The sequence below is a fragment of the Dendrobates tinctorius genome, unplaced genomic scaffold, assembly GCF_039654945.1.
Source record: "Dendrobates tinctorius isolate UK_male_01 unplaced genomic scaffold, ASM3965494v1 ptg000022l, whole genome shotgun sequence".
Classification (NCBI taxonomy): Eukaryota; Metazoa; Chordata; class Amphibia; order Anura; family Dendrobatidae; genus Dendrobates; species Dendrobates tinctorius.
In genome coordinates, this window is record NW_027361690.1 from 88,857,256 (window position 1) to 88,874,267 (window position 17,012).

Sequence of the window (17,012 nt, forward strand, 5' to 3'; positions counted from 1 at the left end):
TATACTCCGCCTCTCTGATTTCCTGGTTTCTGTCTGACCCACCAAAAATGGCACTAAATGACCACATCAATCAATGGCCACTTTGCACAGTTATTGACTAACTGGATATTTTCTGCCAGTTTTGCAGACTTGACCAGCAAGCAGGAGCCAGAGTGGATTTGGTAAATGCAGGAAAAGAGCTGTGAGTGGTCAGTGAAGGTGATTATTACCTGATTTATTTTTATTCCAGGCTGGGCCTTTTAAAATAATTTTTATTCCTTGAAAAACTCCTTTAACCCCTTTACCCCCAAGGGTGGTTTGCACATTAATGACCAGGCCAATTTTTAGAATTCTGACCACTGTCTCTTTATGTGGTATTAACTCTGGAACGCTTCCATGGATCCCGGTGATTCTGACTCTCTTTTCTCGTGACATATTGTACTTCATGTTAGTGGTAAAATTTGTTTGATATTACTTTTAATTATTTGTGAAAAAAAATGGAAATTTGGCGAAAGTTTTGAAAATTTCAAAATTTTCCAACTTTGAATTTTAATGCCCTTAAATCACAGAGATATGTCACACAAAATACTTAATAAGTAACATTTCCCACATGTCTACTTTATATCAGCACAATTTTGGAACCAAAATTTTTTTTTTGTTAGGAAGTCATAAGGGTTAAAAGTTGACCAGCGATTTCTCATTTTTACAACACCATTTTTTTAGGGGCCACATCACATTTGAAGTCACTTTGAGGGGTCTATTTGATAGAAAATACCCAAAAGTGAAACCATTCTAAAAACTGCACCCCTCAAGGTGCTCAAAACCACATTCAAGAAGTTTATTAACCCTTCAGGTGCTTCACAGGAATTTTTGGAATGTTTAAAAAAAAATGAACATTTAACTTTTTTTCACAAAAAAATTACTTCACATTCAATTTGTTTTATTTTAACTAGGGTAACAGGAGAAATTGGACCCCAAAAGTTGTTGTACAATATGTCCTGAGTACGCTGACACCCAATATATGCAGATAAACCACTATTTGGGCGCATGGCAGAGCTCGGAAGGGAAGCAGCGCCGTTTAACTTTTCAATGCAAAATTGGCTGGAATTGAGATCGGACGCCATGTCGCGTTTGGAGAGCCCCAGATGTGCCTAAACAGTGGAAACCCCCCACAAGTGACACCATTTTGGAAAGTAGACCCCCTAAGAAACTTATCTAGATGTGTGGTGAGCACTTTGAACCCCCAAGTGCTTCACAGAAGTTTATAATGTAGAGCTGTAAAAATAAAAAAAAATCATTTTTTTTCACAAAAATTATTTTTCGCCCCTAATTTTTTATTTTCCCAAGGGTAACAGGAGAAATTGGACCCCAAAAGTTGTTGTGCAATTTGTCCTAAGTATGCTGATACCCCATATGTGGGTGTAAACCACTGTTTGGGCACATGGCAGAGCTCGGAAGGGAAGGAGCACCGTTTGACTTTTCAATGCAAAATTGGCTGGAATTGAGAAAAGACGCCATGTCGCGTTTGAAAAGCCCCTGATGTGCCAGAACAGTGGAAACCCAACAATTCTAACTCCAACCCTAACCACAAACCTAACATTAATCCCAACAGTAACCGTAATCCTAACTTTAGCCCCAACCCTAACTGGAAAATGGAAATATATACATTTTTTTATTTTATTATTTTTCCCTAACCAAGGGGGTGATAACGGGGGGTTTGATTTACTATTTATAGCGAGTTTTTATATTTGGCAGCTGTCACACACTAAAAGACGCTTTTTATTACAAAAAAATAGTTTTTGCATCACCACATTTTGAGAACTATAATTTTTCCATATTTTGACCCACAGAGTCATGTGAGGTCTTGTTTTTTGCGGGACAAGTTGACGTTTTTATTGGTACCATTTTTGGGCACATGACATTTTTGATAGCTTTTTATTTCAATTTTTGGGACGCAGAATGAAAAAAAAACAGCAATTCATGAATTTCTTTGGGGGGGGCGTTTATAATGTTCCACGTGTGGTAAAATTGATAAAGCGGTTTTATTCTTCGGGTCAGTACGATTACAGCGATACCTCATTTATATCTTTTTTTATATTTTGGCGCTTTTATACAATAAAAACTTATATAAAAAATAATTATTTTTGCATCGCTTTAGTCTGACAGCTATAACTTTTTTATTTTTCCTGTGATGATGCTGTGTGGCAGCTTGTTTTTTGCCGGACAAGATGACGTTTTCAGCGGTACCATGTTTATTTATATCCGTCTTTTTGATCACGTGTTATTCCACTTTTTGTTTGGCAGTGTGATGATAAAGCATTGTTTTTTTTTTGTTTTTTTAATGGTGTTCACTAAAGGTGTTAACTAGTGGGACAGTTTTATAGGGCGGGTCGTTACGGATATGGCGATACTAAATATGTGTACTTTTATTGTTTAGATTTTTTTTTAAATTCAAATATTTATTGATGGAATAAATATTGAATTTTTATTATTATTTTTTGAAATATTTTTACAATTATTTATTTTTTTTAAATTTCTTACTTTTTCCCACTATGGGACACTCTTTTTGTGCAGGCTGATCGCTTCTATAGCATGCAGATCTGTATGCTTTAGAAGCTGTCAACGCTGCAGTTTCTATTACACTGACCTGGGTCTGCCGCTGGGTCTCCGATCCAAAGGCAGAGGGGCTATCAGTACCTCTGCCATCTCAGGAATTCTGCAATCATATTTAATCGCAGTGTTCCGGGGGTTAAAGTGCCAGGAGCAGTCCGTGACCGCACCTGGCACTTAGTGCCGGGTGTCAGCTGTAAGAATCAGTTAACACCCAGCCGCAATCAGCCGCGCTCCACCCGTGAGCGCGGCTTATCGCCCATGACGTACTATCCTGTCCAGGGGCACATAGACGGGATAGTACGTCTAATGTCAGAAGGGGGTTAGTATTGTAACTAGAGTGACTACTATGAAGAAAGAGATGGGGTAAGATCACCCTCTTAGCGACCGACTGCCCGGAAGTGTATTGAACACGCATGAAACCACAAGGGTTAGAGGCCATAATGGCCTGAAAGGCACCAGCAGTGGACCGCTGACTCCTGGTCAGAACAAAGCCGTCTAATTCTGTTAAATTCTCCATATGGAATTGCTCTAATTGTGTGTCTATCGTGTGATGATGAGGATAAAAGAAGTGCGTTACTTTAGAAATGTCACTAGTAGTTTATTCCCAGACATTGATTTCTCCCGACGCGTTTTCTCATTTTAGATTCATCAGGGGAGTTAGGGGCACATGTCTATCTTAGCTCATTTTGGGTATTAGACATGTGCCCCTAACTCCACTTTCTAAAGCCATGATATACCAGTCTAATCAGTGGCAACAATCTAAGGACGCAGGAATCCCACTTCACCCTATATTGCGGGATGCCATGCGATGCTATATTTTTTAGGCATTGTGGCGCTAAGATATTGAACCCGCACACTAAAAAATTGGCCGTGGAAAACAATGCCGTTTATGTGATATTTCTTATGCATTTTGGTTGCCATATGGGACTTTATCATATTGAACCAGTATGCCAACAATTTTGGGTTCCTATTTCACACCTACCTGGAGGGAATGAACATTCACTGCTCTCCACTCCCATGGGCGTGGAGAGCAATATATATTACTTCTCTTTAGTAGCGGGAACACGTGATTGCCTGGCCACTCCAGCAAGCCAGCGGCTGAGGTTACTGTGGCCACTATTAAAGATCAATGAATAGTCACTGCTCCACATGCCCATAGTCCCCGCATGGAGAACAGTTAGTAATCCGGCAGCTGTCCTTTGCTTGTAAGCAGCGCATGACGTCACTACCATGCGTTGCTTGCAAGCATAAATGAGCTGTTGGCGTCAGAACAGGGCACTGCGAGGGAGCACAGGGATGGTAAGTAGAATTGTGTAGTTTTTATTGTTTTTTGGATGGGGGGGGCAATGCATACCAAGTGTGGTGTAGTGACCACTATGTCCGCTAGGGGGCGCTGTGTGGGTGTCCCAGGACGGGCCTACAGGCATATCCATTGTGGTAATGGGTATAGGATGCTGAATGACCGTTATGTATCCCAAGGTAGGTGGCCTTGGGATGGAAGCTTGAATATGTGTGTTGATCAGCAGAGGCACTGCTGAGCTGTTGTTACACTGTGTCAGCGAGAGCTACCTACAAACCCACCTAGGGGAGGTGTCTAGAATGCCTTAATAGAGTGTATGAATGCTTGTAGGACCTGTGATGAGGTCATAGCCATGTGATCCGGTGGGCGTCGCTACGGTCCATATAAGGTAACCAGAGTAGGTCACATGAGAGAGAGAGCATGGATCTGATTGAGCCATGTGGAAGGTCCCAGCAGGCCTATGTGGTGGAAGGTGTGCTGCCTTCCTGAAGACCACGTGCTGAGGCTGCTGACCTGGGGAGGCCTATGTATATTGGCTGTATGTGAGGAGGGATAAGCCTCCTGTGTTTTGCTGAGGCTCCAGGACTGAGCCTGAAATAATGGACATTTATGCTTGTTTTCACCTGACCTAAAGGCTATTCCTTATGTTATCTGCTGCTTTATGGGTTATGAAGCAATAAACCCTATGAACTTTTAACGGAACGTGCCTCCTGATTGACTCCCATGGCTCCTGAGCGAGTTGAATCCCTACACAAGATAGAGAAAGGTGGGGGCCATACATACCAGGATTGGGATGAGGGGACCATGCATACCAGGATGGGGAAGAGGAGGCCATGCATACCAGTATAGGGATGAGTGGGCCATGCTTACCAGTATAAGGATGAAGAGGCCATGCATACCAGGATAGGGATGAGGGTCCATGCATACCAAGCTTATATTCGAGCCAATAAGTTTTCCCAGTTTTTTGTGGTAAAATTAGGTGACTTGGCCTATGTTCGGGTCGGCTTATACTCGAGTGTATACGGGTATAGGTAAAGAAGTTAGGTAGAAAATCCTAACAGCATTATTGTAATGGAGAAAGTTTTATAAACTGGATATCTTAGAGAACGAGGAGATAGGGGAGAATAGAAAGTTAAGAAAGGGGGAGAGGGGATGGAAAAGACAGGAGAAGAAAAAAGGATAAAACAGTCTGAAACAGCGGTCTTAATTTTCCCCACTAAGAATCTACTTCAAATTCAAACACTTTGAGATTTGATCCACTATACACAAAAAAAAACAACTTGCCCAACACCATTTCCCACACTGCTGAAGCATCAAAGGGTGGGCTAATGTCTTTTTACATGGCCAAGCAGGTTTCCCCATAATGCCCTGCAGCTGGGACACCTAGCAGATTATCACACCTTGTACAGTGGTGATCAGTACCAGGGGAATCACAGATCAGAGACGTTTTCTATCTGTAGAGTCACTGGGAAAGTCTCTCTCCTGTAGAGTGTAAGCTCTTATGGTCAGTGGGGTCCTCTCTCTCTCCTGTAGAATGTAAGCTCTTATGGTCAGCAGAGTCCTCTCTCCTGTAGAGTGTAAGCTCTTATGGTCAGCAGGGTCCTCTCTCTCTCCTGTAGAGTGTAAGCTCTTAAGGTCAGCAGGGTCCTCTCTCTCTCCTGTAGAGTGTAAACTGTTATGATCAGTGAGGTCCTCTCTCTCTCCTGTAGAGGGTAAGCTGTTATAATCAGTGAGGTCCTCTCTCTCTCTCCTGTAAAGTGTAAGCTGTTATGATCAGTGGGGTCCTCTCTCTCTACTGTAGAGTGTAAGCTGTTATAATCAGTGAGGTCCTCTCTCTCTCCTGTAGAGTGTAAGCTTTTATAATCAGTGAGGTCCTCTCTCTCTCTCCTGTAGAGTGTAAGCTCTTATGGTCAGTGGGGTCCTCTCTCTCTCCTGTAGAATGTAAGCTCTTATGGTCAGCAGAGTCCTCTCTCCTGTAGAGTGTAAGCTCTTATGGTCAGCAGGGTCCTCTCTCTCTCCTGTAGAGTGTAAGCTCTTAAGGTCAGCAGGGTCCTCTCTCTCTCCTATAGAGTGTAAACTGTTATGATCAGTGAGGTCCTCTCTCTCTCCTGTAGAGGGTAAGCTGTTATAATCAGTGAGGTCCTCTCTCTCTCTCCTGTAAAGTGTAAGCTGTTATGATCAGTGGGGTCCTCTCTCTCTACTGTAGAGTGTAAGCTGTTATAATCAGTGAGGTCCTCTCTCTCTCCTGTAGAGTGTAAGCTTTTATAATCAGTGAGGTCCTCTCTCTCTCTCCTGTAAAGTGTAAGCTGTTATGATCAGTGGGGTCCTCTCTCTCTCCTGTAGAGTGTAAGCTCTTATGGTCAGCAGGGTCCTCTCTCTCTCCTGTAGAGTCTAAGCTCTTAAGGTCAGCAGGGTCCTCTCTCTCTCCTGTAGAGTGTAAACTGTTATGATCAGTGAGGTCCTCTCTCTCTCCTGTAGAGTGTAAGCTGTTATAATCAGTGATGTCCTCTCTCTCTCTCCTGTAAAGTGTAAGCTGTTATGATCAGTGGGGTCCTCTCTCTCTCCTGTAGAGTGTAAGCTGTTATAATCAGTGAGGTCCTCTCTCTCTCTCCTGTAAAGTGTAAGCTGTTATGATCAGTGAGGTCCTCTCTCTCCTGTAGAGTGTAAGCTGTTATAATCAGTGAGGTCCTCTCTCTCTCTCCTGTAAAGTGTAAGCTGTTATGATCAGTGGGGTCCTCTCTCCTGTAGAGTGTAAGTTCTTATGGTCAGTGGGTTTCTCTCTCACTCTACTCTCTCCCATGTTTATTTTCTGAACAATCACAAGCTGTACAATATTGAAAATTGGGGACATTTTTTCCTTGCTAATCAAATTTTTGGAGAAAAGTCAGCGGATCGAATACAGCACCTTATTTGAAGTGGAATCCTACTCCTGGATCTCATTGTGTCCTAAGGTTAAAGGTCTAGATTGCTTTTGCGTTGAATGTTCTGACCCCAGCTACAGTCACTGTATCTCAATGGGAAAGTGTCAAGGGCTTAAGGCTGTATGCACACGCTGCGGATTTTGCTGCGGTTCCACAGCGGTGTACAGTACCATGATTCCCTATGGGAATCAAAAACCGCAATGCAGACGGTGCAGAATTTTCCACGCGGATTATCTGCGGTTTTCAATCCGCAGAAAGAATTGACATGTCAATTCTTTCTGCGGATTCCGCTGCGGTTTGCCATCTCCTCCATTGAGGAGATGAAAAACCGCAGGGCAAAACCGCAGAGCAATCCGCAGGTAAAACCGCAGGACTTTTGACCTGCGGTTTCACCTGCTGATTTTACAAAATCCGCGCGGATGAATCCGCACCTAATCCGCAGCGTGTGCACACAGCCTTAGAGGCACCAAATTAATTACTTCATACTTACCTTCCTAGTTGTAAATATACACTAACGTTCAAAAGTTTGGGGTCACCCAGACAATTTTGTGTTTTCCAAGAAAACTCACACTTTTATTAATCAAATGAGTTCCCAAATGAATTTAAAATCTAGTCCAGACATTGATTGACAAGGTTAAAAAAAATTTTTTTTATTTGGAATGATAATATTCTCCTTCAAACTTTGCTTTCGTCAAAGAATGCTCCCTTTGCAGCAATTACAGCATTGCAGACCTTTGGCATTCTAGCAGATAATTAGCTGAGGTAATCTGTAGAAATTTCACCCCATGCTTCAAGAAGCCCCTCCCACAAGTTGGATTGGCTTGATGGGCACTTTTTGCATATCATACGGTCAAGCTGCTCCCACATCCGCTCAATGGGGTTGAGATCCAGGGACTGCGCTGGCCACTCCATTACCGATAGAATACCAGCTGCCTGCTTCTTCCCTAAATAGTTCTTGCATAATTTGGAGGTGTGCTTTGGGTCATTGTCCTGTTGTAGGATGAAATTGGCTCCAATCAAGCGCTGTCCACAGGGTATGGCATGTCATTGCAAAATGGAGTGATAGCCTTCCTTATTCAAAATCCCTTTTACCTTGTACAAATCTCCCACTTTACCAGCACCAAAGCAACCCCAGACCATCACATTACCTCCACCATGCTTAACAGATGGCGTCAGGCACTCTTCCAGCATCTTTTCAGTTGTTCTGCGTCTCACAAATGTTCTTCTGTGTGATCCAAACATGTCAAACTTGGATTTGTCTGTCCAGAACACTTTTTTTTCCAATCTTCCTCTGTCCAATGTCTGTGTTCTTTTGCCCATATCAATCTTTTCCTTTTATTAGCCAGTCTTAGCTATGGCTTTTTCTTTGCCACTCTGCCCTGAAAGCCAGCATCCCGGAGTCGCCTCTTCACTGTAGACGTTGACACAGGCATGTTGGTGTACTATTTAATGAAGCTGCCAGTTGAGGACCTGTGAGACATTGATTTCTCAAACTACAGACTCTAATGTACTTGTCTTGTTGCTCAGTTTTGCAGTGGGGCCTCCCACTTCTCTTTCTACTCTGGTTAGAGTATGTACTCTCTTCTGAAGGGAGTAGTACACACCGTTGTAGGAAATCTTCAGTTTCTTGGCAATCTCTCGCATGGAATAGCCTTCATTTCTAAGAACAAGAATAAACTGTCGAGTTTCACATGAAAGTTATTTTTTCTGGCCATTTTGAGAGTTTAACCCCTTTACCCCCAAGGGTGGTTTGCACGTTCATGACCGGGCCAATTTTTACAATTCTGACCACTGTCCCTTTATGAGGCAATAACTCTGAAACGCTTCCATGGATCCCGGTGATTCTGACATTGTTTTCTCATGACATATTGTACTTCATGTTAGTGGTAAAATTTCAATCAAATAACTTGCTTTTTTTGTGAAAAAAACGGAAATTTGGCGAAAATTTTGCAATTTTCCAACTTTGAATTTTTATGCCCTTAAATCACAGAGATATGGCACACAAAAAACTTAATAAGTAACATTTCACATATGTTTACTTTACATCAGCACAATTTTGGAACCAAAATTTATTTTTATTAGGAAGTTATGAGGGTTAAAAGTTGACCAGTGATTTCTCATTTTTAGAACACCATTTTATTTTTACGGACCACATCACATTTGAAGTCACTTTGAGGGGTCTATATGATAGAAAATACCCAAAAGTGACACCATTCTAAAAACTGCATCCCTCAAGGTGCTCAAAACCACATTCAAGAAGTTTATTAACCCTTCAGGTGCTTCACAGGAATTTTTTGAATGTTTAAAAAAATGAACTTTTAACTTTTTTTCACAAAAAAAATTACTTCAGGTAATTGGACTGCAAAAGTTATTGTGCAATTTCTCCTGAGTACGCTGATACCTGATATGTGGAGGGAACCACTGTTTCGGCGCATGGCAGAACTCATAAGGGAAGGAGCGCCGTTTGACTTTTTCAATGCAAAATTGGCTGGAATTCAGATCGGACGCCATGTCACGTTTGGAGAGCCCCTGATGTGCCTAAACAGTGGAAACCCCCCAGAAGTGACCCCATTTTGGAAACTAGACCCCCAAGGAACTTATCTAGATATGTGGTGAGAACTTTGAACCCACAGGGGCTTCACAGAAGTTTATAACGTATAGCCGTACAATTAAAAAATCATATTTTACTCTTCGCCACGACAGCACCCACTGGAGGTATCGGATCTGCCCATTTGGAACAGGAAACCCTACAGGAAAGATAAAAGGGGCGGTCCGCCTTTCCTCCTCAGTTTTGGTTTCCTGTTCCAAATGGAGCAGGATCCTGCAGGATCTTACCTGGGCCATGCATCCGCCTGTGCGGTCTCCTCGGGAACGGCAGGGGCTGCGGTCCGGAAGCAGCGTCGGGGGAGATTCCGTTTGACGGTTCCCCCCTCGTCTGGTGGCATAATGGTGATGACCGGGTCCGGGGAGGGCCGCCCGGTCTTACCAGGGAGCGGACCGGTCTGGCATCCGGAGGCAGAACACCCCCCCCCCCCTTCGGTGGATACAGCGTGGGAGGTGAAGCCATGAGCGCGTGAACCGCGCGTGTGAGTAGCGGGGGCGCAGGAGCCGGCCGGCGCCCGACGCTCCTATACCCCGGAAGTAATGGTTGAACTTCCGGGGTAGGATGGCGATGACGCGGCGCATGCGCCCTGACACAGGGCGACTTCCGGGGGCACGACAGGAGTGAAGATAAAACAGCGCTGCAACGATGGAACCATGTCGTCCCCCACGGAGTCGCAGGCCCCAGCAGGGGATTCAGCTGGGGGCAATTCCACCAGGGACCGCAGCGCCAGGACAGAGACTGCCCGCAGGAGCGAGGCAGCAGAAACCCGATCCAGACCGTCTCAGCCATCCGACCCGGTATTAAGCTTCACTGGGTGAGTGTGCAAAGTATATACTCTACCTATTAAGCTAACCTCTCCCCCCCCCTCTCTTTTCCTTTGACCTCCCACTTCAGTCAAAGAAAAAAGAAAAAATTAAACATAAAGAATGCGCATTATGTTCAGAGCCTCTCCCTGACTCCTACCCCAAAAAACTCTGCAAACAATGCATGAAAGAGACCAGGCAGGGGTCGACGATATCTTCTAAAGATATCCGAGCCATAATTAGGGAGGAGATACAAGCCATCAACCGCGCCAGCACTCCCTCAGAGTCCAGTCATAAGAAAAAGGTCGTTGTTAGTTCAGAGTCAGAGGAAGAACAGGAGTTAAACTCAGGCTCCGCATCCACGTCCTCATCGTCATCCTCGGAGATGGAAGGTCGCGCATGTTTTCCACTGGACAGCGTAGATAACCTAGTAAAAGCGGTTAGAAATACTATGGGGTGTGAAGAGGAAAGGGGAGCCCAAACCGCGCAGGACATTATGTTTGCGGGATTGGCAGAAAAAAAGAGATCATTTCCGGTGATACCGGCAATTAAGGACCTCATCAAAAGAGAGTGGGAAAAGCACGACCAGAGAGGTTTTCTCCCATCAGCCTCAAAACGGAAGTATCCGTTCACTGATGAAGACCTATTGAAATGGACTAAAATACCAAAGGTGGATGCCGTCATAGCCTCCACTTCCAAACAGACCTCGATCCCGGTCGAGGACGCAGGATTGTTAGCAGACCCATTAGACCGAAAGGCAGAATCTTCGCTCAAAAGGTCCTGGGAGTCCACCACCGGGGTATTCAAACCCGCAATAGCCAGCACATGTACTGCTAGATCAATGCTGGTATGGCTAGATCAATTAGATCAGCAGATCGAACAAAGAATGTCAAGGGAGAAACTGCGTGCAGCCATCCCGTTGATAAGAGGTGCAGCTGCCTTTATGGCAGATGCTTCAGCGGACACCCTAAGACTGGCAGCGAGGTCGGCAGCCCTGGTGAATAACGCCAGACGCGCGCTATGGATAAAAAGCTGGAAAGGGGACGCACAATCAAAATCCAAAATTAGTGCAACCCCATGCGAGGGTGAGTTCCTCTTCGGAAAAGCCTTAGACGAAATTCTCGCCAAGGCAAAAGAGAGGAAAAAGGCCTTCAGTGATTCTCCCATTCCGTTTTATAGGAAAACCTTTAAGAGACGGCCATTCGGGAGAAGAAGACAGTCGGACAGAACGAATAGATGGGCCACGAAAGACGAAAAGCAGAAGGGTACCATCTTCAGAGGGCCAACATATAGGAGAGATAAAAATTAAGAGTTTAGACCCACCAGTTGGGGGTAGATTAAAATTTTTTGTTACCAAATGGGAACAAATTACGTTAAGCCCATGGATTTTGAACATAATCAGGGAAGGAATAAAGATTGAATTCCTTCAGATCCCTTATGAATTCTTTGTTATAACTCGCCTTAATTCCTCAGTTCAGCAAAAGGCTCTCGAAGACGAGATTCGAGTCCTACTAGCTAAAAAAGTTTTAGTTGACGTCCCTGAGGGACAAGAGGGTAGAGGCTTTTATTCTCCCCTGTTTTTGGTTTCTAAACCAGATGGTACGTTTAGAACCATTAATTAATTAATTTAAAGAAGCTTAATTCATTTATAAAAAATTATAACTTCAAAATGGAATCAATTAGATCCACTATAAAGCTTCTGTTCCCAAATTGCGTAATGGCAGGGATTGATTTAAAAGATGCTTATTATCATCTCCCTATTCACAATAGATTCCAGAAATACCTAAGAGTCGCAGTGGAAGTCGAGGGCAGGATTTGTCAATACGTATTTCCAATACGCGGCCATGCCCTTCGGGCTTTCCACGGCACCAAGAATATTTACCAAGGTGATGGCAGAAGTGATGGCCTACCTTCGCCAAAAGGACACACTGATCGTGCCATATTTAGACGACTTCCTAATAATTGGGAATTCAGTCAAACAATGTACCGAACGCGTGACTGACGCAATCTCGTCTTTTCAGAGCCTTGGCTGGATCATCAATATCCAAAAGTCCAGACTCGATCCACAATCTCTCCAGACATTTCTAGGATTTCAACTAGATTCCTTGACCCAGAGATGTCTACTACCTCAGGTAAAAATCACCCTCACGAAACAAAAAATACGAGCAGCTATAGATAGACCACGGGTGTCCTTGAGAGGAGCAATGTCACTATTAGGATCACTAAATTCTTGCACCCCAGCAGTCCGGTGGGCCCAGTACCATGTCCGTACACTACAACACCAGATCCTCCAGGAGGATAAGCAACATAGTGGGCATTTACAGAGCAAAATAACCCTGTCACAAGAAGTCTTGACTTCTCTAGAGTGGTGGTTAGATGATGACCATTTATGTTCAGGAGTTCCATGGGTTATAGTTCCATCCTGTATCGTAACCACCGATGCCAGTCCCCAGGGCTGGGGAGCCCACATGGAGAATGAGTTTCATCAGGGAAGGTGGAATAGAGAGGAATGCGAATACTCATCCAATTTAAAAGAACTGACTGCAGTGTTCTATGCTCTATACAACTTCCTTCCGCAGCTCCAACAGAAGCATGTCAGGATCCTATCGGACAATACCACCACCGTGGCCTATATAAACAGACAAGGAGGAACTCGTTCAGAGACTCTGATGTCTTCAGCGGCAAGAATTTTAAACTTAGCAGAAAACTATTTTTTGTCCCTCTCGGCCCTTCATATCAGAGGCGAGAGCAATCAAAAGGCAGACTTCCTAAGCCGACACACTCTGCGGCAAGGAGAGTGGTGCCTCAATCAGAAGGTCTTCAGGGACATAGTAGCCCTATGGGGACAACCCGAGGTGGACCTTTTCGCCACAAGGGAGAACAGGCAGATAAAAACATTTGCCTCCCTATCTCCATCAGACCACCCAGACATACTAGACGCCCTTCTAGCTCCATGGAATTTCAACCTGGCGTATGCGTTCCCTCCATTGATCCTCCTACCTCAAGTAATTCGGAAGATCAGAGACGACAAAGCAAGGATAATCTTAATAGCACCGTTCTGGCCAAAAAGACCGTGGTTTTCGTGGCTGCAGATTATGTCCATAACAGATCCTTGGGTCCTTCCTTCGACTCCCAACCTACTCTCCCAAGGCCCCTTTTTCCACCCTCAAGTGGTCAGCTTGCACTTGACGGCGTGGAATTTGAGAGGCAGTTATTGAGGACAAGAGGATTCTCTGAGTCTTTAATTACTACACTACTACAAAGTAGAAAACAGTCCACAACCCAAATTTACACTAGAATATGGAAAAAATTTCTTCAATTCCATACAGTACCTCATACAGCAGAAGTTCCGATAATCCCAATCTTAGAATTTCTGCAGAAAGGGAAAGACTTAGGCTTAGCAGTAAATACGCTAAGAGTACAAATATCGGCATTAGGAGCACTATATGGCCATAATATAGCAGGCAACAAGTGGATAACTCGATTCATTACAGCATGTGAACGAATAGCTCCAATCCACATACCCTCCGTCCCTACATGGGATCTAAATCTGGTCTTAGACGCCCTAACGGTAGACCCCTTTGAGCCGATCGACACAATACCCTTCAAACACTTAGCACTTAAAATGGCCCTCTTGGTAGCACTGACCTCAGCTAGAAGAGTGGGTGATATCCAGGCCTTGTCAATAGATCCACCTTTTTTTTCAAGAATACCAAGACAGATTGGTATTAAAACCAGACCCTGCCTACCTGCCAAAAGTGGCAACAAAATACCATAGATCTCAGGAGATACTCCTCCCAACCTTCTATATAAATCCCTCTACTCCGGAAGAGCAGAAGTTCCATACTCTGGACGTCAAAAGAACTGTCCTAAAATATATTGAGAGGTCCAACAGTTGGAGGCAGAGTAGGGCCCTATTTGTTTCATTTCAGGGCTGTAAGAAGGGGTATGGAGTCACGAAGAGCACCATTTCCCGGTGGATCAGAGAAGCCATTCGTTTAGCCTACTCCGCAAAAAACGAAGATCCTCCAGGGAACATCAGGGCGCATTCCACCAGGGCAATGGCAACTTCTTGGGCGGAAAAGGGAGATGTTCCGATTGAAACTATATGTAAGGCGGCAGTTTGGTCATCCCCTTCTACCTTCTATAACCACTATAGACTTGATCTTTCATCAGCCTCTGACTTAAGCTTTGGCAGGACTGTCCTTGGCACAGTGGTCCCACCCAGGTGATGGTCTCTGGAATCTCTCCAGTGGGTGCTGTCGTGGCGAAGAGTAAAAAGCCGGATTACTTACCGGTAATGCTCTTTTAATGAGTCCACGACATCACCCGCTCACTTCCCTCCCTAAAAATATTAATAGTTAAAGTATATCAACCAAATAATGGATAAGAAAGATGTTAAAATAAGAGAACATTGCCTAATCCTTGGCGGTCCTTCTGGTACTCCGAAACGTAAAATTGAGGAGGAAAGGCGGACCGCCCCTTTTATCTTTCCTGTAGGGTTTCCTGTTCCAAATGGGCGGATCCGATACCTCCAGTGGGTGCTGTCGTGGACTCATTAAAAGAGCATTACCGGTAAGTAATCCGGCTTTTTTTTCCCAAAAATGATCTTTTCACCCCCAATTTTTATTTTTCCAAGGGAAACAGGACCCCAAAAGTTATTGTGCAATTTGTCCTGAGTGCGCTCATACCCCATATGTGGGGGTAAACCACTATTTGGGCGCATGGCAGAGCTCGGAAAGGAAGCAGCGCCATTTGACTTTTATGGCTGGAATTGAGATCGGACGCCATGTCGCGTTTGGAAAGCCCCTGATGTGCCAAAACAGTGGAAACCCCCCACAAATGACACCAATGTGGAAACTAGACCCCACAAGGAACTTATCTAGATGTGTGGTGAGCACTTTGAACCCCCAAGGGCTTCACAGAAGTTTATAACACCCGGGCGTGAAAAAAAAATCATATTTTTTCCATAAACATGATCTTTTAGTCCCCAATTTTTTTATTTTCTCTAGGGTAACAGGAGAAATTGGACCCCAAAAGTTGTCCAATTTGTCCTGAGTACGCTGATACCCCATATATGTGAGAAAACAACCGTATGGGCACACGTCGTTTTGGAATGCAGACTTTGATGGAATGGTCTGCGGGTGTCATGTCGCTTTTGGAGAGCCTCTGATGTGCCTAAACTGTTGAAACTCCCACAAGTGACCCCATTTTGGAAACTAGACCCCCCCACGGAACTTATCTAGATGTGTGGTGAGCACTTTGAATTCCCAAGTGCTTCACAGAAGTTTATAACGCCCGGGAGTGAAAATTAAAAAAATCATATTTTTTTTCCACAAAAATGATGTTTTTGCCCCCAATTTTTTTATTTTCCTAAGGGTAACAGGAGAAATTGGACCCCAAAAGTTGTTTTGCAATTTGTCCTGAGTAGGCTGATACCCCATATATGGGGGTAAAGCACTGTTTGGGCGCATAACAGAACTTGGAAGGGAAGGAGCACCGTTTGACTTTTTCAACGCAGAATTGGCTGGGATTGAGATCAGACGCCATGTTGCGTTTGGAGAGCACCTAATGTGCCCAAACAGTGGAAACCCCCCAATTCTAACTCCAACCCTAACCCCAACACACCCCTAACCCTAATCTCAGCCCTAACCCTAGCCCTAACACTAATGGGAAAATGGAAATAAATACATTTTTTTAATTTTATTATTTTTCCCTAACTAAGGGGGTGATAACGGGGGGTTTGATTTACTATTTATGGCGGTTTTTATATTTGGCAGCTGTCATACGCTAAAAGACGCTTTTTATTGTAAAAATAGTTTTTGCATCACCACATTTTGAGAGCTATAATTTTTCCATATTTTGACCCACCGAGTCATGTGCAGTCTTATTTTTTGCGGGACGAGTTGACGTTTTTATTGGTACCATTTTCGGGTGCGTGACATTTGTTCCTCTCTGATAGTCTGGTATGGGGGAGCCACTGCGCATGACAAACTCCGCTTACAAAGGACTTTCAGAACAGCAGAGAGAATTATAGGTTCCCCCCTGCCTAAAATCCAGGATCTTTATGATAAGAGTATTCAATCCCACGCATTGAAAATTTCATCCGATCCCTCTCACCCGGGACACTCCTCATTTCAACTACTCCCTTCAGGACGTCGCTTCAGAGTCCCCAAATGCAGCACCAACCGCCATATGAACAGCTTCTATCCACTCTCTGTTCAACAATTAAATCGTCATGTGTAGACTATATACTGTATCTGTCTTGTTAGATGTTACTTGTTGTATCTGTTGTTATATATTATGTTGCCTCTTTGCCACAAAGAATTCCTTGTATATATGTAATATGTACTTGGCGATAATAAATTTGATTGATTGATTGATTTTTTCATTGCTTTTTATTCCCATTTTTGGGACGCAGAATGAACAAAAACCAGCATTTCAAGAATTTCTTTTGGGGGTGCGCTTACACCGTTCCACATGCAGTAAAATTGATAAAGCGGTTTTATTCTTCGGGTCCGTACGATTACAGTGATACCTCATTTAAGTCTTTTTTTATGTTTTGGCACTTTTATGCAATAAAAACAATTTTATATAAAAAATAATTATTTTTGCATCGCTTTATTCTGCGAGCTATAACTTTTTTATTTTTTTCACTCATGACACTGTATTGTGGCTCGTTTTTTGCAGGACAAGATGACGTTTTCAGCGGTACCATGGTTATTTCTATCCGTCTTTTTGATCGCGCGTTATTGCACTTTTTGTTCGGCGGTATGATAATAAAGCATTAT

The 17,012-nt window shown here is 43.7% G+C and overlaps 2 protein-coding genes across 2 annotated transcripts in view; both read left to right on the forward strand.

Moving 5' to 3' along the window:
• The window catches only part of SLC24A1 (solute carrier family 24 member 1), a 128,178-nt gene that overhangs the window by 1,801 nt on the left and 109,365 nt on the right, over positions 1–17,012 (forward strand). The window lies entirely within an intron of this gene.
• LOC141084434 (uncharacterized) lies at positions 9,896–11,843 on the forward strand. The gene is made up of 2 exons (XM_073569159.1): positions 9,896–11,306; positions 11,401–11,843. The coding sequence occupies exons 1-2, from the start codon at positions 10,406–10,408 to the stop codon at positions 11,841–11,843; spliced, it is 1,344 nt and encodes a 447-aa protein (XP_073425260.1). The 5' UTR covers positions 9,896–10,405.

Coding starts and splice junctions, on each gene's coding strand:
- LOC141084434 (XM_073569159.1), top strand. CDS start 10,406: ATGAAAGAGACCAGGCAGGGGTCGACGATATCTTCTAAAGATATCCGA. Junction 11,307..11,400: donor TAGTGCAACCCCATGCGAGG/GTGAGTTCCTCT, acceptor TCCGTTTTATAG/GAAAACCTTTAAGAGACGGC.